Source organism: Malurus melanocephalus, unplaced genomic scaffold, assembly GCF_030028575.1.
Source record: "Malurus melanocephalus ecotype Western Australia unplaced genomic scaffold, MMel_1.1 scaffold_46, whole genome shotgun sequence".
NCBI classification, from domain to species: Eukaryota; Metazoa; Chordata; class Aves; order Passeriformes; family Maluridae; genus Malurus; species Malurus melanocephalus.
In genome coordinates, this window is record NW_026623278.1 from 1700511 (window position 1) to 1724308 (window position 23798).

At 38.8% G+C, this 23798-nt stretch overlaps 1 protein-coding gene across 1 annotated transcript in view; it reads left to right on the forward strand.

The window, feature by feature from the left end:
- The window catches only part of SPIDR (scaffold protein involved in DNA repair), a 194349-nt gene that overhangs the window by 52285 nt on the left and 118266 nt on the right, over nt 1-23798 (forward strand). Inside the window, exons 7-9 of the mRNA XM_057365036.1 lie at nt 7956-7975; nt 9100-9200; nt 22146-22365. Of these exons, the coding sequence (XP_057221019.1) occupies nt 7956-7975; nt 9100-9200; nt 22146-22365 (341 nt within the window). The remainder of the gene's footprint in view (nt 1-7955; nt 7976-9099; nt 9201-22145; nt 22366-23798) is intronic.

Sequence of the window (23798 nt, forward strand, 5' to 3'; positions counted from 1 at the left end):
ATACTTGCCAAAGTGTTGGAATGTGTTTCAAGGGTAAACATTTTAGAGATGCAAGTACAAAAATCGTAAAGAATGCCATTTATCTGTAAACAAGCAAAAAACGCAAGAAAGAGCCAAGTTCGGATTTAAAATCTGTGGTGAAAGTTCTCAATCTTGAACTTCTGTGTACAAGTTGATTGATTTTTGCACTACTAACAAAGCCTTACAGATGTGTGAGTGAACATACTTCTGTTTTAGCTTCTAGTCATGTCATTGCTTTGTGCCTCTCCAGAAAATCAGAAAAAATACTGTACTTCAGGGGTCTTGGGGTTTTTTTTTGGTCCTCTCTGGATTTGTCAAGGCCAAAATTATCCAAAATACTGTAGTCAAGAAGTGGATGAGCAGTATTTCTGAAGGGTGTTGGACAGAGTGGTATTTAGGCAATGGAAGGACATATTCTTATTTTCAATGTCTGTGACTAAATTAAATACGTTAGAAAGATATGTAACTGCAGAAGGAAAGTAGCCTGAGACTGAGCAGTGGCACCCTGATGTTTTAGCTAATGACAGTGCAGAAATGGTCACTTCCTATACTGAATTAATGAAAGTTGTGTTAACTTAAATGCTATATGTGAAAATATGCCTGGAGCTGTGGAGACTAAAATTACAAATGGTGCTGCTATACATTCCTGTTGTTGTTTTAACAATGTGGTTGTCTTACTTCTTTTACTGCCGAATCTATAGTACAGTAATCAATTACTTAAAAAGTAAATCTTCAGTTAATAGGCTTACCTTATTTTTCCCTGAAATATTCTTGGCTATTGCAAAATGCTGTCTGGGAAAACAGGTTTGCAAGTCCTAATTACTGAGGATCTCTATATTTAAAAGTGCTTTGCTTGTACAATCAAGCTTTATTTCTTGTTACTTTAGAGACATACATACACAGCTGTACTAGGTCAGGCCAAAGCTGTAACCCCCAAAAATGCCTTTTAGTGGCCAAAAGCAATTATGTGTGAATGTAATAAAAGCAGGATAAGTGTTCAGTGGTATTTTGCCCAGGTGCTCTTCCAGCTTTAAGCAGTTCAGGAGCTGTTTATTACCCTTAGTAGGTTTGTCTTTTTTTGAGTTCCAGCTTCTTTGATGACCTTTAATATCAACAGTCTTAATGCAAAAAATGCTTTACATCGAAGGTATCCTGACAAGTATGTGGGAGAATAGATTGCTTTAAAAACAATCAAAACAACAAAACCAAACTATCCACAATTATACAGAATGCAATCTGTCTGGAGTGGCCAGAGGAAGAGAGCTTACAGGGTTTTTTACCTTCCATCCTGTGGTTCCACTTTGGGTTCCTTTGGGAACAGGGAAGCAGGCAGGAAATTCCTCACTTATGAGTGTTGTTTATCTTGTTATTTTGCTCATCCAGGTAATTGTCATCTTTTCACTCTTCCTGTTCAGGGCATTAATTCCATGTGTCTCTCCCATCCTTCCTTTTACTGCTGACAGAGAACATTTGARCACATCATTGGTGTGATAAAAGTGGGTGTAAGAGCTTGCATCCTCAATAGGAAAGCGCAGGTTTTCAGTGCTGTRGATTGAAGGCCAGTTCAGGGAAAGGTTTGTCAGCTTCTTGATTGATGAAGTGACAATCCCATCTTTGTGGTTAAATAGCTAAAAGTTACAGAGCAGTTGCTGGCTTGTCATTTCTCCTTCCTTCCTACCYCTGCTGCAGGTCAAGGCCACAGCAGAAAAAGCAGTGAGCAGGGGAATCACTCTTGGAGCTGGAYCTGGCCTGTGAGCTCCCACTCAGGTGGACCAGTTGGAACTCAGTAGGTGCAAGAGAGCCATGAGCCTCTGGGCTCTTGTTTTCCAGGCTGGTGCCTAGGGAAGCATGGGCTGAGCAGAGATGGTGCAGGTGGCAGAGCTGCCTCTTCCTATATGAATTCCTGTGCAACAGGTTCAACTCCAAATCCAGACTGTATTGAGTGTGCTTCTTTCATGGAAGAGTCCTGATGTAGGAGGAGTAGGTCTCCTCCCATTTTTTCCCCTTTTAAGAAAATAGAAAATATTTATATTTTTATATCTTTTTGCTGTTTGACATGTGTAAAGCTGCCTTCAAAAGTAGAGATAATATTTTCAAGAAGTTTTAGCTTATATTTTCTGTAGAAATCTCAGAGGCATGCTGCAATCTGCATTTGTATTTGCACTACCTGATTGCATCTATACCTCTGTCACATCACTGGGTATATTCTTCTGCACAACTTCAAAAAAAAACCCCTAACATATCCCCTTCCCTGCCAAATCCCAAGCAAAATCAAATAAAACAAAGACATAACAGTCTCTGGAAAAATTCAGATAAGTTCTTCCTTTCTACTGTCCTCTCTTTCTGGAAACSTCCTGGTGCTAAAATGGAAATGTGTGGTTGCCTGGATGGGAGGAAAGAGTATTGTCTGTCTGAGCCTATTACCAATGCAGTTGTCATACACTATAAAAATTGAAATGCAACCAAAGCAACAAAAACCTTCAGAAGTAAGCTAATTATGGATGATTGAAATAAAATTAAAAATTGTTGTGATCTTTTTGTTAAATATTTGACTGTGAATTCAACACCCTTGAGTGTAAATAAAATGAGAAGTCCATCTGTGTCCCCAAATCAACACTCACAATGTGTTGCAGATGATAAGGCAAATTTAAAGGGGCATGTTGCAATTCTCCTCTAGTAGGGGCTAAGTGAGGTTTTGGAAAACATTTGTCATCTCAAGAAAAGAGAGATGCAACAGAAACAAGTCTTCCCCCACCATATTTACTGCCAAATTCTCSTATGTCTTCATGTGTCCCCTGGTTTTTGTTTTCAAGAGTGTTTTAAGTAAAGATTATTCTTCTTTCTGCCGTGGTCCTAGGGGAGAGGAGGTAGTCTGTGGGTCATGGTTTGCCCTTCAGGGGTGCTGGTGGTGCTGGGCAGGTTCTGAAGAGCTGTGCTGAAGGAGCAGTTTGCCGTGCTGGAAGAAAAGGAGACCATCTCTCATTCACCATCAATGCCACTGTTGCAGGACTCCCTCCCATTAAACACTGGTATTGTGTGCTTGTGAGTTGCCTTCCTCATTTAARCAAGACTGTTGATGGAGGCAGTAGGGGTATATCATTTTCCCAGGTGGCACTGACAGATCCATGTCCTTGCACAGCACCTGTGAGCTGCTAATTTAGTGATGCTTGGTACTGAGATGAATTGTCTTGGTGATCAGATCAAGAAGTGTTGGATTTACGTGTTCCTGTCCTTTTATTTCATCCCAAAGCTTCAGTTTCTTGGCTTGAGTCAGCACTTAATGGGAAAATTATTTACAAACCGGAGGGAAGAGAGTACACGTTGCAAATAACAGTTTTTAAGAAGCTCTTGTTACTTTTGGAATTCATGTTAATGCTATGGGATGAAGTGTCTAAACTGCATTAATTCCAAGTCTTTCAAAGTTTCTTTGTGGAAGAATGGAGGAWGGTAGAGTATTGCAAATCCCAATGTTTGTTACATAGGTTAAGCAAATCACTGCATTAATTCAGTATTTATAGAGAAGAAAACTCAAAATGCATGCACTCAGCTTCTCTTGTCTACAAGTAAACCTTTCTTAAAGGTTTTCTGAATTGTTTGCCTTTTCCATTACGGTTTTATTTCCATCAGAAAAAGAAGTCTGAGGTTTATTGTAGGAAATAAATATCTTAAGTTATAAAATGTTAACTCTGCGTCTAAATCTGTCATGTTGCAAGAGCTTTTATTTGTGAAGAATAAGCTTTAGCTTTTTGACTGGTTTTTTTTTAGTGCTCGAATGTCTGTTTTTAGTTCAAGAGAAACAGGATTTCCCAGGATTTTATTTTAAATTATCTTACATCTACTTGTATGCAGACCAYTTACAAATCTGATCAACTAAAATTAACTTGTGTTATCAAAAGACGAGAAAATTACAGAATGTCCTGGTACTGTGTTCAGTAAAATGAAACCCAGTTGTCACATGAGTCCAACTGAGGTCCTGAAAAGAAAGGAAATCACCAAGGGAAGAGGGAACTGGCACAAATGAAGCAGACTTTTACTCTAAAATTGAGACTGTTCTTTCTTACATGCATCCATAAGTGGCATGAGGCTGTAACAGCAACAGACTAGCCCTTTAGATGGTCATGTTCTTACTCTAATTTTAACTATTGCAYTAAGTTTTCTTTGCTAGTGAATTTCTTGTTGGATTAGGAAAATAGAAATTAAGAATATCATGGCTGCAGTACAGATGTACCACTTGTCATCACTGGCAGTGTACAGAGTAAAATTAATTTGCATTTAGGGTAAGTTAAAATGTATTTTACCCTTTAGAAAGTGCTGATGGTTTCACTGGGCCAAATGTTTTCTGCAAATAGCAGGAAAAAATGCACCATTTTTGGTCATTGGTCACAGCTGGCACAGCTTGATGAGGGAAAAGTCCTGCTTGTCAGACCAATTCCCTTCTACAACRGCATGACCCACCTAGYTGATYTAAGAAAGCCCAYAGATGTGATCTYTTTGGACTTTAAAARCAAAGCTTTTGATGCTGTCCCTCGCAGTACCTTCCAGACAAAATGTTCAGCACACAGCTGGATAACTGTTAGGCGATGGGTGAGCAACTGGCTCACAGGTCAGGCAGCAAAGGGTGACAGTGCATGGGGTGACATCAGACTGGCACCCAGTCACCAGTGGGGCTCTGAAGGGCTCCATCCCCGGCCCAATTATCTTCAACATCTTCATTAACCACTCAAAGTGATGCTGAGTTTGCCAATGATAGTGCATTAGGAAGAGCTGTCAACCCTGGGGAGGGTAGAGAGACCCTGCAGAGAGATCTTGACAAATTAGAGGCCTGGGCAATCACCAATCATATGAAGTTTAACAAGTGAAAGTGCTGGATTCTGCACCTGAGATGGGACAGCCCTCATTGTGTGTGCAGACTGGGGGATGAGATGCTGGAAAGCAGCACCATGGAAAGGAGCCTGGGGGTCCTGGTCAATGGCACACTGAACATGAGTCAGCAGAGCCTTTTTTATTTCTTTAGCAAGTGCCTTATGGAATAGAAAGGGTGTCAGTCACCTCACCCGTTAATGTGAAAGTAGGAGAGGAGATCTCTCCTTTCTTTGAAATGAGAGAAGGGGGAAATTACCAGTTGTGAGATAGGGATATATATTTGTTTTGAATCACATGGAGTCCTTTTTATATTGTGTATGAGGAGAAAACTCAGTAATGAGATATCTAAGTGTTAACTTCAAATTAAGTCTGTAAAGGARTAAACTTGGATGAATAGGGGGTTATTTTTGGTAAGTGCCCTGCTAAATGAAARCCTTAATAAATAAACACAAAGAGATCTCCAACACTTCAGAAAGAATGAAAATTATTTTTCAAAAGACAGCAAACTCAATAATTCTCTTTTGTTGTTGCTTGCTATTAGCTTAATTGGAGTTGGGAGATAGGGGCCAGCAGCCTGGAAGTCACAGATCAGGCTCAGTATTACTTTTTGGTGATAGGTGTTATTACAAAATTCTTCAATCTTGCTGTTAAAGTTTGTGGGAAGGGCAAAAAACTGATTTTTTGTACAGRATGCTGAGCTTTCTTATGGTCATCAAAGCTGCCTTTCATGTGGGTATTGTAGGACATGGACAGTAAAGACAATATGTTGTTTCAAATACAGTATTTCAACAAGCTCAKATTTAGTATGAATATAGGACATGATTTGCTGCTTTTGAATCTGTCTGCCTTGAGGGAACTAAAGGAACAAAATAGTTGTACTGAAAGTTTTGTGATTAAAAATAAAAAGGTTGTGGGCAGTGGAGATTGTATCTGAGCAGTTTGACTTCACTGAACAGCCTTTGCATTAACAATTTGGCAAATGTGTTAAATTTGCTCATATTAAAACATTTTTGGGGCTAGTTTGAAGTGCAGGTCAGTAAAGTATGCATCCTAAACTAGTCTATGTTATTTCAATGCAGTTTGCATTGCAGTTTTTTGCAGTCAGTTCCCTTGATTACAGAAATGATACATAAGTGATCAAAATATATTTGCCAATTTTATACATGCACATTCCCCCCCAAGTGTTGACTTATCTCTTACAGCACAGCAATGACTCTGTCTATAGTTCTCAGTAGCTCACAGCACATGCAGTGAGAGTAAAACAGAGWGCTTTACAGTGTGGGCACCTGTAATGTATGGGAACAAATTAGTTTTCAAATGTTGTAGTCAGAAAATCTGTTAGCTTGTGCAACAGAAAGCACCATTTTTCTTTTTTTGTGTTTGAGCCAAAAAAGGGRTTGATTTGCCTGGGTTGTGGTGGTGTTTAAACTCCTTTGTTTCTACCTTTTTATAAGAAACAAACCATAAAGTACCAACTGTTGTTCTGGATACACAAATTATTCTTGTGCATGGCATGTCCTTAAATTTTGTTTTCTAATTTCATGAAGTATGAAACAAACAGCATGTAAACAACATTTCTGGCCAGCTGAGAAACCTCTCATAAATGCATTCTTAGTTATATTTTATGTTCTGCAACCAAGTAGATTCAAATTGCTTTGTGATGTTTTCCATTTAAACTATTTTTAACTGCATTTGGAATGTTAATGGAAGGATGATGATTAATAAATATCAGTGTGCTTTCTTAGCACAGAAAGCTCCTAAAGAAAGTCAAAGTTTTACTTTTCATGGACCTTTGTGATAACTGCTGTCCTAATACAGACGTGGTTAGCAAATTAGTAATGAAGTTGTGAGCATCAGCGAGACCCTTGTGGCGGTCGCATCAGGCCTGAAACAAGAATGGTGTCTTGCTGTTGTGTGCAGTATCCACAAAATTAGAAACTTGTTTTCTTCCCTTCATGCTATAGGGTGTTCCTGCCATAGGTGGAACAGCAGTGGGCTTGCAGAACAGCAGGAACTGTTTGAGTGGAGACAAGCATAGCCCTGTTCAGGAAGAAGGGGAATATTAGGCTGTAAACCAATAATAGCTGYTGTCTTCTACTTTGAGGCTTTCTAGTATTGGTTGAACTAATAAAATTCATTTCTCTGACAGGTGTCTGTGGAGGGAATGGAGTAGGGGAATACTCCTGTTGAACAGTTTGCTTTCAGCAAAGCAGGTTTTTGAGCTTCTAACTGTGTGGTGTATTGCTACAGTCCGACCACGGAGTTCAGCTGCAGACTCAAGCGTGCTTTTAAACAAGCAATCTGAAAATACATTTTACTGCTGCATTTTTAAGCTTAGCTGAGCTGGCATCTACAAATTCCAGCATGGCTCACGTAGACCACACAGCCAAGCTGAATTACAGCTGTATCTGAGAATGCTTCCCTGGYCAGAAGAGAAACTGGGTGGACAGTTTGTTGGAGTTTGTAGAACTGTCTTGCCCTCAACTGTTTTGGTGTGGCTTCAGTGCTCAGGTTTTGGGGGAAATGAGGATGAACACAGTGTTATCAGCAAAGTAGGTTATCATACTAGGTATGAAGTTTTGTGCTTAACTGTGCTGCTCTTGGATCCAAAACTTGCATTGCACTTCTGTATTACTTGCCTCTCTGTCTTAAAGTCCTCATTGAAACCAGTATTAAGCAAGGTTGTTAAGCTTACCTGGAACTTCACTGGAGCCCAATATTTTCATAAATATTTTTGTTTATTTTCCTCCTTAATATAGCAGGATTCATAGCTTTYTAAGTGTGGGTTCTTTATTTTGAGGCTTTGGGGATTTTCTTCCTCTGAGTCTGAGTTTCTCTCCTCTCTGCCTGACACCAGCCATAGAGATGCTGCAAAACTTCCAAAGGCCATTTTGGCTTAAATGGGGCTCTTGTATTTCAGAGTTCATTCTGTGATCTGCTGCTTAAATGTTTAGCCATTGCATCTGATAATTCATCAGATAGTTACAATTTTACAAAGGATATATTTGTTCATTAAAAATTGAGCTGACACTGCTAACTATGTTTTATATAATGTGTTGACTTGTCTGCAGATGAAATTGCTTAATAACTGGTAACCAAAGAGAGATTTTTTCCAGCTCACCTGAAGTCCTGCTTATACTTTTTAGCTCCTTCTTGGCTTCCACAGGTGTCTTCCCAGTTTCACATTTACAATGTCAGCTTTACCAAGCTATTTGTCTTTTTTCCCTAGCCAAAAAATTTTCTTCATGTGCACAAATAGTCATAAGTTGGTTGCATGCTATCTCTGTTGATTCCTAAACCAGTTTAACTCAAGAGTGCATTTCACCTTAGTAGAAATCTYTGTTGATTTATTCAATAGTACTTGTGGAAAAACTTTACACTACAACAAAAGAACGAAGTAGGCCTTTATGCAAATAACTTCTTTGAAGCCAAAGAAAAATGCTCAAACACTCCCACAGTAGTCCAAAGCTCTTTGTAATAGCCCAAAGACAGCTTCCAACGCATACATCTTTTTGTTCTTAAAAGTGAGAAATTATGTCTTCTGGCTTTGAATCCAAGGGTAGGAATTGCTTTAGTGTTACCTTAAGTGTATTTGTGCTAGATGCCACTCCTCTGCTCCTCACCTTGGGAATGCTAAATTAATTTCATCTTGGAGAGTGTTCAGACCACTGAAACTGCACACTTGACCCAGCTTGTGCAATGAATCATAGGGTCAAGTATGGGTAAAAGAATATTTTTGTGATCACTCCTTGCCAACAGACAAACAAATCTGTGAGGGAAAAGAAAACCCAACCTGTTATAACTAGTGGTTACACTGGTTTGTTTTGAATTTGCAACTGTCTCTGGTGTCTGATAGAATCTGTTCATAAGTGCAAGGGAAAGTTGGGAACCTTTTTTTTCACTACTCATATTGGAGACAGGGCTGAAAACATGAAGGTTTTGGACACCCAGATACTGCAAATGTTTYATTGTGTGCATTGACCCTAAGTGTATGTTTTGTTGGGAGTACCTCCATTGGAAAAATCAAAATTAGGAGAACTAATCGACAAAATGTAATTTTACTATAAGTTTCTGTCTCTAAGGGTCGAAATGTATATATATATATATATATATATGTATGTATGTATGTACATGTACATCTGTCCTGTGGCTCGTCACTTTCCAAAACCAATTAGCAATTCCTGGTAAAACTGAGCATTGCTTTATTTTCTGCAGGGGCGGGCTAGCTGAGAGGTTATGTCGGCTCCAGAACAGAGAAAGGTCTGCCATTAGCTTTTGGAGACATCARTGTATTTCAGATGACAAAATCCCCTCAGGTAAGAAGCAGGACACAATATCACTGTGCAAATATTATGCCTACATGTATGTATCTGTGGCCCATGTAGGGGTAAAAGTGAAGTTTTTATTATTTGCTGGTCTTTCCTGACTTGGGTTTGATGCCGTTGTCTTCTGAGCTAATAATTGCATTTCTGGTAAATATGAGGGTTTCTAACAAGTCMGTYRTCATTTGAATGTATAAGGTAAAGARCATATTTTAAGTAGCCTCCATCTAGATTCTTCACAACTTCTTGATTTCCAGCATCMCATGGAAAAAATGGTGTTTCCAGCAGGTTATAGGACAATTCACATTTTAATTTATGGGTGTTCAGATTTGAATTTCTTTTTGCTTGCTTTCTTKATAATCAACCTTTCCTCTTGTTCTTTTTACTTTGTGCTTACTTCTTGCTAACAAACAAACATGGATAAAAATTCAGTGATAAGTGCTGAAATTGTGAATGACACCAAGTGTGACCAAGTAGAGCACAACCATGAAATGAGTGGAGCATAACTACAGTGGACACATCACTTAAAAAGAAATAGTGCGAGTCATGCAAATTACTTACTGGTGACTGATAGCACCACCTTTCAGGAGTGTTGCTCGTGAGGTAATAGATTCATAGAATTTAAGTATGAGGAAGTTATTTTTTTAATCAACTTCTGTGTGTGTGACTATAGTCTACAAAATATCAAGCATTTATTCTGTATTAAGCCAACTGCATGTTTTTGAGCATATATTAACTTGCATTTATTTTTCAGAAAGTCCTCTAGTCTTAATTTGAAAACATGCGGATAAGTGAGTCTACCACTTACCTTGGGAGTTTTTCCCCAGGTCTACTCCCAAATTTTTAAAAGTGTTTTTTCTTCCAAATCTGTATTTGTCTGTCTTCAGTTACCCTCTTTTGTCTCTTGTTTCTGCCTTAGATTAAAGAGCTCTCTAGTATGTGACATTTTCCCTTTCTGGCACTTGCCTAGAAAAACCTCTGCTGCCTCACAATTTTCGTAAACTAAACAGACTGAGCTCTTTAACAGTCTCTAAAGCRTTTTTATCAGTATTCAAGTGACTTTCATGGCTTTTTACTGTACTCTCTCTAACTTCTCASAAGGGTCTTAAGATCAAGGATAGCAACTCTATATGTGTTCTTCCAGTTCTAGTCTCATTAAAATCCTTGGCCAGGTCCAGTTTACTTCTCAGCCTCCTGCATATTCGAGGCCTGTGATAAGTGTTTGAGTCTGATTTGGCTTTGGTCACAGCATGGTGCTGGGACCTCATGTTGAACTGATTGTCCAATGTGATTTCAAAACCTCTATAGCATTTTTTTTTCCTGAGTTGCTGTTTCCCACTCTCCAGCTACTCTTTCTGTTACTTCTGCCTAAACACAGAGAAGTATTTGTGCTGTATCCTGGCTGRTTTTGAGTAGCCCAGCTAACCATGCAGTGTAGCTGAAGCCTATCCTCTTTTACTCGCAGATTTGCTTGAGTTTGTGSTATTCACACAGTTTCTTTATGTCATTGATAAAGCCATTTTTTAGCATGAGTGTTTACTTATAAGTCCTGCTGGAATTGCTGTKACTCAGTTATAATTCTCCACTGGTAAAAAGCTCTAACTGTAATTCACAAAGCTAACTCTCAGAATTTTTARTTTTTTTGCATTCCACTCAAACGGTGCATTACTCATAGTGAAATCTTGATTTTTCATAAGAAGGTTGTATGATTTAAAGTTACACCCAAACTGCTGGCTGAAGCTGCCCTCACAGTTTCCTACTGGAGCTTTAGAGGGCTGACATCCCTGGGCCATTTGCATGCTGTGTGTTCTGAGTGCCACCCATGTGGAATAGCACACTGTATTTCTGACCTTCATTCCTTWTTATTTTTCCAGTCGCTTTGCCTAGATCTGATGTCAGGCTAGCTGGTCTCCAGTTGTTGTAAGCCACTTTGTTTGCCCTTCCGGAATAGTAGTAAAATATCATCATCCTTTCAGTCTTCTGGAATTTCACCAGTGTCTGAATACTCACTAGAAAGTGACATCAGGGAACCAGAGATGTCTTTAGCCAGCTCTTTCCAGAAATGCTGTGYTGAAAATTATACAGGCATGCTCATTTAAAACCATGGGAGGTTACTTCATCATTCTGATGTGGTGTGAGGACATCCTCTTGCTGCTTCTCAAATATGGAACAGAAATAGATCTTGAATGGGCTTGCCTTTTTAATAAAATGAAAATTTTTAATGTACTGTGTAGTAACAGACATGCAACTTTGCTAATATGTTAGTAATATTCTTTTTGTCCTAGTTTCACATGTGTCATTACAAAACCTTGTGTTTGGCTGCTCATCATTTTGTTAGACCAGCTTCTAGGCTGAAATATTCCATGCTAAACATCTGCCCCTGGCTGAATTCCTTTCTTTGATTATTCTTCTTTCTTTCAGAAAATGAGTCAGAATTCGTTAGCATTTTATGAGAAAAAAGGCTATGGGAAAATACCTTGCTGTATTCTTAAGTACATTTAAAAAATTCTGATGAGTGTCTTTAAGATTATTTCATTTGGCAGAAGATGAACTATTTCTGGGATGTGCCTTTTTCATCATAACAAAAAATGTACAAAAGTCTTTAGGACAAACTTCTGTTTCATTTACCCTGTAAGCATTTGCTAAAATTTCTGAAAAATGCTGAACATGCCATAAATTTGGGAATACACTTCAAMTTCACAGCTTAAATTTCACTTCCTTATTCCAAAGTATAATGCTCATTAAAATAGCTGTGATAATATTTTGAGGATACTTTTTCATCTAGAGCAAAATTTATTTTTGATRGTTGTATTCTTAGAATGGCCATAGTGTTTCGTGTCACCAAAATAAAATTGGTGTTTTGTTTGGAGAACATCAGTTGGAATGGTTGAAATTTWAGAAATGTAACTAGATAACCTTCTTTTTGCTTCTAGTCAGGAATGTGAAGTGTCAGCACAGCAAATGCATGCCACTTTCAGCTTTCATCTCTTTAGGTTCAAGTTAAGGGTGTCTCACTAATCTGAAAATCTTCTTTCCTGTTTTTTGCCTAGCAGTATTTCTAAGCCACATTGTTTCCAGGACTGTTTCTGACTTTAGCACAGAAGTAGAGGGAAGAACTTCTCAAAAAACAAACCTCATTTGAGTTAGTGAAGAAGCCTGAAGATTTATGTGGAGGATTGAAGTCACTCACTTGCTGGGAGAGCTGTCATGTCATTTTGGATATCCCATAGACATGCAGGCCAGAAGTTCATTGCTAAAGCAAAGAGGAGCAATTTCAAATGAGATTGGTTTGAAGTCCTCCTTACAGTTGAGATTTAAGGAAAAATGTTTCCAGAAGTTCCAGCTGTCACCCCCATTAGACATTTCATATTGCAGAATTTTATGCCTTTGTTTTGCTGTTGCATACTTTTAGGTTGTATCAATGTCCATATTATCCAAATCCCCCTAGTTTTCAACTTTATTTTTTTTTTTTTTTTAAATCCTGTCTGTTAGCTCCCCTGACCCCTTTCTGTAAGTAACCATTGTGGTTTGGCTGCCTCTTGGTCCCTGGGATGAATCAGTGCCCAGAAGAGAGCACCTCCTTTCAGCACGCACATTCTGCTGTTTATGCACTGCACAGGCTCTCGCTGTGGCTGACTCATTCTGCAGGGTAGRAGAAACCCTTGTGCTTTCTCAGATTTTGACAATTTTGGGCCAGATTCGCATTCAACAGCCTGTCCCTGTGTTGGGATAGGCACTCACTAAGGATATGGGTTTCTGCAAGGGAAATTGGGAATTCCACTCCTGTAAATCCAGGTAACTGTACCAGGAAGAGGCCTGAAGGGAGGGAATGCTGGAATTGGCCCGTGCTACACAGCGTTGGTTGGATGCTTGCTGTGGTTCAAAGAGGCAAATGTCAGGTTCTGCCACAAACCCAGAATGTTCTGATCTTCACAAGGTGTAAAAGAGGAGCTGAGGTGGGGGCCACAGAACAGCAAGTCTCTGGTCAGCCAAGCTGATGAGTTGAGGGTACTCTGTGCAAGKGTTTGTAGACCATTCGCAGGCTTTTTTTCTGTGTGCAGTGCTGCAACTTCCCCATGAAGTTTCCTGTTTGGCAAATAGGAGATCTGGACAGCTAAAAGAGAGAAAAAAAMCCCAAACCCACAACAAAAACCGAAACCTTTTTCCTGTCAACATCTGCTGGAAGAAAAAACAGTGGTTTTCTGAGTTACGTTCAGACAACCTTCCCATCTATACGAGAGGACACTAATAATATTTGAAGCAAACTCATGTAGATTCCTACTGTAACTTCTGAAATTTTACTTTCTATACATCTTACCTTCTATTGGTTTTCTTTGTCTTGCAGCTGTCATCAARGCAGTTCTTTATCTTAAATGCAGAAACATTTTATTCTCTAGCTTTTGTGATCTGATACTATTTGTCGGCCAAACATTAAGATTCATGATTGTGTTACAACTGCATTTTAGTAGGGAACTGACAATATAGCAAAACTATCAGTCTTTCCTTCTTCTCAGGGAAAAGTGACCTTCAAGGGACAAGAAATTTTCAGTTTGCTAAGGCAAGTAGAATGCATACATGAGGGAATGAGGCTGAAGCCTTGGAGTTGAGGACAGGGTTTCACAYGTAACACGACATTTTCAGGAAGGCTGAAAGGCTTACGGAAGAGAATATAATCAGTAACTGCCTCCTCAAGTTTCAGTGACTAGTTAAGATGATGGGAAGAAAGRATTTTAGCAGCTTGAATGCCATGAAACTGGTACATGATGAAGAAAATATAGGTAGCCCTCWACAGGGTTTTCTTTACTATGTAAARTTCTTCTAAAAACACAGAAGTCTGAGATTTGCTAGTTATTACTTATTTTCTTAATTCTTGGTAGTTTGTTTTGTTACTTAAGGGTTAATACTATAAATTAGAGATGTGGCAAATGGCCAATTTTTTTTTCCTAGCCAACGGTCTGAACTTGTTACAGTATTGGAAAGGAAAAAATCAAATGTAAATTAGTCTTTTTCAAACAAGAATTCTTTATATTGTTTTTGTTTTCCTATGAGAAGCAATAATGACATGCATAGTCTCTTTAAGTAGTTTACGTAAATTCTTATAAAGAATGTGTACTGTTTAAAGCACAGCCAGATTCAGCAGCCTTTCAAAAATTAATATAAATGTGGCAAGAAGCCATCATGCCTACAAGACTTGGTATGTTTCTGAATAAAATCTTCTTGAATGGCTTCAGAAGTTACCAGCCCAGGAGGAATAACAATATGTATAGATCAGGATAGCGACCAGATRTTTTTGTACAGGCTGTGAAAACCTTGTCATCTAGACCTGGTTTTCAGCGTTTATTTTAGATTACAAGGGTCTGCTTGGTGTCTACCTGCTTGTTGAGTTGGTTGTACCTGCACCTGCAAATTATACATGAGGGACGAGGAAGAAAATAATGGGATGCCAAGCAAAAGAATATTTTTGTTTTGACTTATGCCTGTAATTTGACATTTTATACTTTTTACGCTTGAGAATGAAAGTAAAACTTTGTGGCTTGAACCAGAAAGTGGTTGGCTATTCTTCCACTTCAGATAGCATGTGATGTCCCAGGAGGRTGTCTGCTAACTGCAGTTTTGGAACCACATTTGACAATTCAAAGTTAAATGATGTTGGGATGAAATAATGCCTTTGAAAAAATAACTCAGTGAGACAAATTTGAAAGAGTGTTGCTAGTTTGCTTTATTAAACAGGGCATATAGTGGAATTTTCTTTGTTTCCTTTATAATTCCATAATGTGTATCTGACCTATTCATCTGAACCAAAGGCAGAAAATTACTTTCACTCTTTGTGCAGTGAATACTATTCACATCCTTAATTGCCCACAATTCTTTGTACTTTTAGAGGGAAATTTTATTTTATAAAAGCTTTTAGCTAGGATTAGTAGAATTTGACTTGAGTGTGACACCTGTATTCTGCATAGTGCATATTTCTTAAGAATCTCCCAGTTCAGAGAAAGTACAATTTAACTTCGCAACTGTGATTTTTAGAAATGTCAACGATGTGTCAGGTACAGTACAAATTTGCTTCTAAACTGCAGTTCATGTATACAATTTGTTTGATAGYATGTTGAGCTAAAGTAGCGGTAACTTGTTTTTCTTAAAAACATCTGTCCTTTTTCCATATCATTCAAATATCATTAAGATTAAGAATTGTATGGTTTAGCTGGTAAGAATGAATAYAGGTTGTCCTCACTGCTTTTGCACAAAACATGTATTTGTTAACAGTTTTTCAAATATTAATGTGGCTTCAAGCAAGCTCATSTTCCTCCCTTGCGTTTTCTTATGAGTTTGTCTTGGTTTTATTCAGAAAGCTCTTCTTGCATGAGTGTAATTTTTTAAATTTATTTAGAAAGAAGGTGGTGAAATAATCTTCCTTTTACTTCTTGTTGTGCTTGCTTGGTCTCTTATCCATGTGACTTGTGAGGTGARTCTTGTGACTGAGCAGTTTTTATTTTGTCAGTCTTGCTTTTCATGATAGTTCACATATATGCTTGAAGGTGAATGTATAGCCCTTACTATAAACTTTTCATTATCACAATAATAATTTTCACTCCATTCTTCTTCATGCTTGCATATGAGTTGTTTTTTGTTTTTTTTTTTTTTTTTCTGGAATGCTCAGTGGAGCAGAGCCATTCACTGCTTGACATTTTCCTAAGCTCCAGTTTTCTTTTGTGTTTTTAAGATGTAGTCTGTGTTGTAGTTCACTGTTTTCTGCATTGGTGCTGTGGCCTTTGTGAACTTTTTTCTGCCTTGTGTCTTGTGCTTGTTACATTGAGTTACATTCAKATGGGCACATCACATCCTTCAGCTTTGTGGGTGAGATGCATCCTCGAAACATTGCAAGACTTCTACATTTTCAGGAAGAATAGAAAATTGAAAAAATCAGGAATACCTGCTGTCATAGACTAAACCTGGCTTTGTTTTGCTCTTGTTGGTGTGGTGGTGTTCCTGTTACTTCTGCTGGTCTCATCTGCGTGGAGGTGCCCTGGCTATCCCAGCTACTATGTTCAAACCATGCAGAATTCACTTTGCTGTCCTGAAATACTTTCCCTCACTCTGTAGGTCTCATAGGGATTGCTCTGCTGCTGGAGTTCTATTGACTGACTCTAAAAGAGTTTTTTCTCTTTGAGAACTTTAATTTAAGGCTACAGGTGCTCTTTTGTAAYATGTGAAAAGTGGCATTTTAGCAAAATTCACCAAAGTGAGGTCTTACTGACACTGACATCTGATGTTTTTCCATACATCAGAAGCTATGGATCCTCCTTGCAATGTGTTCAGCTCCCTGTCACTGTGTCACTAGAGAAACATAAAATATGTGGTTCCCAAGAGATCGTGATTTCTGTATTTTCCTCCACATTTGTCTTCCTTATTGGTAGTTACAGAGTTATTAAAACAAACTTTAGAGTTGTATTTCAGGCACTGAAGCCAGAATGTCTGAACATTTGTTTTTTTTTAAATTGTCCTCCTCGATGTTTTTTTGCCTTTTCTCATCTCCAAATGCTTTTTGGTTGCTGAGAGTCAAAGCAGGCTGCCTTTCTTCTTAGCCTCCCTCTTAGGCTGCCCTTGGCATGGCCAGTGAATCGTCTGTGACCATGTACATTCAGTGTTGATGTGGCTTAAATATGTGTCTGCTGTGAAGCCACTATGTTAGTTAGGTCTGAAGATCAAGGGCATTCAGAGACTGTAGAGTCATGCTGAAGTCTTCAAAATGCTCAAGACCTCAGGGTCTGTGATCTCCAAAGGAATGGGGAGCATTTTTCTCCTTTCCCCCCCCCCCTTTTTTTTTTTTTTTTCCTCTTCTCTTTTGTTTCTTTTTAGCCCCCCTGGAATTCAGAGTAAATGCAGAACATCTGCAAAGTACTGCGTCAAAACACGTTTTGATGTCATGGTATATGACATGGTATGTGACTGAAGGGCAGCATCAGCCTGTGCACTAAAGTAGTAAACAAAATGAAAATAAGTACTCAAGGAAACTGATGCATTCAGTGTGAAATTTGTTTGTTCATCTCCCAGGCACAGAATTATCTTTGTGGTTTAACTGAGCTACTTCATGTCTGGGTTGCAAATTGGAATGAGAGACCAATATCCCAGAGGACACCTGGAATTAAATAATTAACTCTGTATTGCAGAGCAGATCTGTTAGGTGGTTAAACCAAAGTGCCTCTAGCTTAGAATCCTGTTTCTGGCAGTGACAAGAGCTACCAAAATGCCTAGGAAAAATGACAAGGCTAATACTTGATGATATTTTCCCAAGGTATTCTCCTGATTGCCTCCCACAGATCTCTGACTCTGGGATTTTCTAAACCAGAATTATTGTCTGTGTTCTTAGTAGYTCTAAATAAAAGGTTTTCTCCTTCCAAAAAGTTACTGGTTGTTTTTATGAACCCACTCATACAATATAGACCTGTTTTGATCACCCGGTTATGGAGCATCAGGCTTTTCTGGAAATTATGCCCAAGGTCGTTGCCAGGTTTGTTCCATTACTACTATTGCCAAAAAGGCCTTTTCCTGTGATTCCAAAGGTTCTGCTAACAGCAGCAGTGAGAAGMTGATGTTCCATTTGCCTAAATTTGCATCAGGATTTCTTCATCTTTTTCAGAGCTTCTTGTTTCCTGTCTGGGAGGCGAGGGAGGTTTTTGCCAGTCGTAGCAAGGCTTCACCAAAGATGCCTCCTTGCTTAAATGGCTTGTTCTTCCACCAGCCAGTCTCTCCTGCGGGTTTCACTTATTCTTGACCATTTGTGAATTCTGAAGGAACTAATTTGTTTGATCATGGTCCATCTAGCAATGATTTCTGTCTGTTACCCTTCAGCGGGTGGCATTCATCACAGTGGTATTCTGGAAGTGGTGATGTGACTAACCTAGCTCTTAACTGGTACCTGATTTTTCTTGTGCACTGCCCTTTCCATGACCAGTATTTTTATTCAGTAGTAGCCAGTATGTTACTGCATGTCTTTGTGAAGGTTTCTTTTCTTATGGAAAATTCTGTGAGAAGTGAGGTAGCATTACAGGCCTTGTTGGCTCAATCCCCTCCTTTCAGATGCTGTTCTTTAGAGGACAGTTGTTGTGCACCTCAAATACCTCTGCAAAATTCATATTAAGCCAGATTCATCAGTACCTTTCTGATTGTCTTTGTGGCACCTTAAGCCTTGTTTATCAGGGATTGAATTACACTCCATGCCCCTGGGATGATTCAACCCTGTTTATACTCATGGGGCCAGATATTTCAGATGGTCCTTGATCCTGTGTCAGTGGATGTTTTCTCTGGCTTTCCAGCTGACTCTGTGAAGGCTGCAGAGAGATGCTGGAAGAGGCAGCTGTCCATGCCAGGCTGTGCTCTGGGACCAGTGAGCTGCAGCAGCCCTCTGTCACCCGAGCTCAGAGCACCCAGGGCTTTGCTGAGAAATGCACCTGAGCTCACACTGATCAGGCTGATCTGGGTTTCCATCTTTATCTCCCTCAAGTGTTTCACTGTAACAAAGGCATCTGGACCCAGAGTGAATATTTGGGGAAGGTTCTTCACTGAAAGCATTATTGACCACTAGAACAGGCTCCCCACAGTTTTCTGTCGTTTCAAGGAGTGTTGTGTGATTTAGTGTTAGGTGATCCTTTGAGGAGCAGGGAGTTGGACTTGAGGATCCTTWGGGGTCCCTTTCAACTCCAGATATTCTTAGGTTCTATAACAGCTTTGTTAAGCAGTCCTCAARCTGCTGATYGCTGCTTCATGGAAGRTTTCTAAATGCATCCAKGCAGCTGTTTGCTCACTCTTTGTGRGCATGCCTGTGTACTTTCAGTGACAGAATAAAGTCTACCTTCAAGTGGGTGAACAGAAGTGGCTTTGCAGTTAGCTGGATTATTTCATTGATTTTGCTAGAAACTAGCCCTGAAGAAAGAAATCTATCTGGGCAGCAGAACGGGAAACGAAGAAATTTGCAGTGTAGGAATGGGCACAATTGCAGCACAGTTACAGGTTGCACCTTTTAAAATGCATACAACTGTAATTTAAGATGACTAGGTATTGTCACAAAGCATGCACAACTGTGTGTTTGAATTTCTTGGGCTGTAATTCTGCTTTAGCAATGAAAGTAAGTGAATGATAACTTCAGCAAGCAAGTGGGAGCTTAAGTAAGTTATCCGAGGGTGAAGGAGAACGTTGCAAAACTTCAAAATGAGCTTTTCACATGGACAAGCAGACAAGTAAACTCTGGAAACCGTAGAATTTGCAGTGATCCAGCCCATCTCCTYACCCACAAATTTGCCCTTTAGTGTGCAGCCACATATGTTTGATTTATTTTTGATTGACATAACAATACAAGAGCCAAGTGTATTAAAACTGAAGCTACACTCTGAACTTCGGTGTTTCATCATGTGCCAGCAATCCAAAGTGCTTTTCCATGTTGTTCAAGAGAACACTATCATCAGCAGTAATAATAATTTCAGAGTAATTAAACTAAACTATCTCTGTGCATCTAAATAAACAAATAGGTTGTGGTTCTGTAGAATGTGCCAAGTGTGAGACTTGGCTACTTGTTGAAATTGAGATGCTTTTAGTGTACAAGCATTCTGCTTCATTTAGTACCAGCACCCAGTGTTTCCACCAACTTTAGGCTTGCAATAGGCTCTGGTATCTTGATAGGATATTTTTTATTCTAATGTCTTTCAGAAACTTTCATACAGATATAGTTCTTGCTTCACCTAGTATTTTTAACTGTTTTACRGTCAGAGGTATCTAAAAGAAAAATGTTATTAGGCCGTCATTCATTGTCTTCAACTTGCTCTATTAGCTGAGTAACATATAAGCTGTTGACCAGTAAGAATTGTCATAAAATTCTGCACGTAAGAAATGCGTAGTTCAGAAGTGATGACCAGTCTCTCTCACAAGCTGTCTTCATACTTCCTTTTCTTTAATAAACTGTTGGTGCATTTGAGAATTGAAACTGATTTTTTGTGACTTGGTTTTTAAAGTGGATGCAAATGCAAATTGTGCAGTATGTCTAGAGGGAAGAGGTAAACGCTTAGTTACTTTAAAGGATGAGAATTTTTGYGGTTAAGAGAATTTGTTTATGCATGCCAGATGACTTGGGGTTGACAGAGGACCACAACTGCAGCTAGTCAGGCAAAACAGAATTCAAGTGTGAATATTCTAAGCCCTTCCCTTCAGGCAYAGAAAACTAGTCAGTGCTCACCCTTGTCAGAATTTTCACCYAAGCAAAYATTAACAYRGTGTAGTGAGTATCTGGAGTGGCAYGGTRATGTTACMGCTTTCTCTGAGAAGGTGACAGCAGTGAGGAGYAGTAGCAGTGACAACCATCTCTCTTGGACAGTCAGTTTCAAAGCACCAGGCAGGAAGGGTCGGTTCTCCTATTCCTACTTCTCAGATTTGGAAAAGGAGGTCAAGCTGTAATGGCTTGGGCAGAAATGGCTTATGTACATATCTTGTGTCAGACCGTCTGGTGGAACCCTTTATACTGCTGGAAAATACCAGTTCAGGGGAAGCAGAGTGCTTTGCAGAAGCATGTTGCATGTGATGAAAAATTGGTTCACATGAAAGTGGTTTTGAGAGCAATTTAGTTTTGTATTYCCAAATTGCTTTATTTCAGTTTCAGTATGAAATTTAATAAGSACAGAGACAGAATTTTTTATTTTATTTTTRTAGRATTCAACTTTATTGAATAAATTTGCAAGGTTYTAGGGCCCAGTTTCATTGGTTTGGGCTTCTTGAGGGTTGAGTTAATTTTTTTTTAAGTTTCTCATAAACTCAAACTAAAATATTTTGATTTATTTTCCARAGGAAAAACATTCACAGTTGTGAAATGAGCCTTAAAATAAACAAACAAATAACTAGTACAGCTCTGCTGTTAAGTTCCAGTATCACGTTCACTGTTCCTCCCCTGTTTCTTCTTTGCTGTGGGAAGACAATAATTTATATCAGCTGTTTTTCTTGGGATGTTGTGTTTTTCCAATCCAACTTGTAAATCAAAAAGGGTGCAACTGGGGCTCTGCTGTTCTTGTCCTCTGGGATCCTGTCTTGCCCCACTAAATGCTCATATTCAGCAGGGTAGCAACTGTTCTCCTCTCAGTGATGGGAGTGCAGTTCTGAGTAAGGCTAAGTGAGAATGAGAATAAATCTTACATAACCTTACAGCTCAGAGCAAGGTCTGTCTGAGTAGCTGCTGCTCTGTGCAGACTGCAAAGGGACCTAGGAGTAATTTCATTTCTGTGCAGTTGTTTCTTGTTCAGTAGAGACAAAAGTGCTTAGAATCGATTGCTTGTATCTGTGTTCWTGTTGCTTTGAAACAAAAGAGCCTTCTGTACCCTGGCTGCCTACTGATAAAATGGATGATCAGTTTTGCAATAATTATTTTTAGGCARTGCATCTTACTCCTTTCTCCACTTTTATCCCTCAGTGTCAATCATCTGCTTTTAGATGCTTTGTACTCTTTCAGCTTAGCTCCTGACARCTGCTGCTTTGGGAAGGGTCAAGGAAGGCAAACACAACTTTGCTTTTAAYAATGTTGGATTATTCTGTTTTCAAATAATTGTATTTTTTGCAGTGTCTAATAAAAAAGAGTGAATGAAGTCAATGAGTTGCAAGATTTTAAGTTCAAGTGTGATGGGAGAGGGCTTCTTGTAGGGAGTTTGTGATTTCATTGGTGTTTGGAAGAAGTTCAGGTGGGATTTTTTCTTTACAGCTGATAGTATCTATAAAGAAAACAAAAAATTACTGCAAAAGCTTAATATAGGTCTTTTGATAAGGCTGTGTATTCTACTCATACGTGGATTTTTCATGGTCAGACAGATGTGCAGAGCACAGAGGGATGCACACCTTTAGAGTGCCAGAACTTCATTCTCCAAAACCCAGACTTTGCATTTTYATTTTTCATTTTAATTTTGTTTCCAGATAAATCCGGTGTTTTAATTGTGAAGATCTTAGAAATATTTGAGGAGTGCACAATACAAGTTGCCATCTGCCAGCAGCTGGAACAGTCTCCTGCCATGCTTTCACYCGAGGATGCTGTCATCAATGCAGAGGAACCAATACTCAAAGTCCTCTTCACAAGAGAGACAGCAGCTCACCTGAAGAGCAGACCACAGGATGTCATCCACATCTATCCCCCATGGTGAGTAAGAAGAATGGTCCCCATTTGCTGTAGCACTGCAGAACAAAGTGGAGTTGATAGAGTGCTGGCTGCACTGTTGTAGGAAAAACCTTGGGGGGTAACAGGAGAGCAGGGAATTCTTGTGGTCATCTGTGTCTGGCAGCTTGAGAGGCTTTGAYAGATACCTTAAAGACAGCTCAGATAACAACTAAATGCATATCATAATGCCTCTAGTGTTGCTCAGGGCTTCAGTTGTGTTTTCCCTTCATATTTTCATGTTTAGAGCACTAGCAAGGCCTGAGCAATGTCTTATCAATGATAAGGCCAATAAAGTGCATACTTTCTAGTAGCAAAGTAGTTCAGGAATGCTCATCTGTTGTTGTGAACATGGGTATAATATTTCAGTGGAAAAGTCTGTATTAACTGTATAGTATTCAGCCTTCAGTTCCCTGAGTCCCTTCTTCTTTCTGGAATTCTTCAAAACGTTTGCTCTAYGTTTGTGATTGTTTTCTGAATTGGATTATTTACCTGAATTTTAAGGGGTAGAAAAAGTAGTGAGATTTCTAGTAAAGCTGGTTGGTGGTGGCTGTAGGTTGGAAGGTCTACCCTTCATAAAAATTCAGGGGAACTTTGAAGTGGGAATATTATGTTTCTCTTCATTATCCTCCACCCAAACTACAAAAGAGGAAATACTTTTCTTATGTATTTCGACATCTATTACCTTGAGTTTTAGCCTCCAGCTGCCTCTAGTGTTTGACCATATCCTTTTGCAAAATACTTTTTCCTGTTTTGCAGAGGTCTGTATCTGGTTTTTGTCTTCATTGATAGCTRCAAATCTTTTCTGAGTTCCCCAATTTGTAATCTTTTGCTTCTAAAATGTTTTTAACTCTTTTTGGAGGCAATTAAAAAACTAAGGGAAGATACKTAATTTGTGATTTATTATGGCTACAGATACAACTATTGATAGTTTAGATGTAAATAGATTGGTAGCAAAGGGAAATACAGTTCAATATTAATTAAGTCTTAGTCTGATATGATTCTAATTCACTGCCTTTTTTCATTTGTTCTCATTTATCTTTTCCTTCACAAGCTTTTTTCCATATTTTACGTTTGGTTTTGTTTTCCTGTTTTCTTCTTGTTTCTCTCTCCTACAAACTCAGTTCTGTTTTTCTCTTCAGGTTTCCTCTGTTGTTATTAAATCACAAGTCTTTGCATTTATGCAGGTGTATCCTTCTGTGTAGACCCTAACCTAAGTGAAGATTTTTGTACCAGAAAATCTTTTTAATTRGGCTGTGATTCAAATTTTCTCCTCTTTTCCTTCATTTTTCTTTTCCTGAGCTGTTACTGTAGAATGCTTAGCATGTGTAAGTCTTGGACTGTTCAGGGAAGATGTAAATCTGCACGGATACGATCCTTTCCAGACTACAGACAKCTGTAACTGTACTAGTGTAATC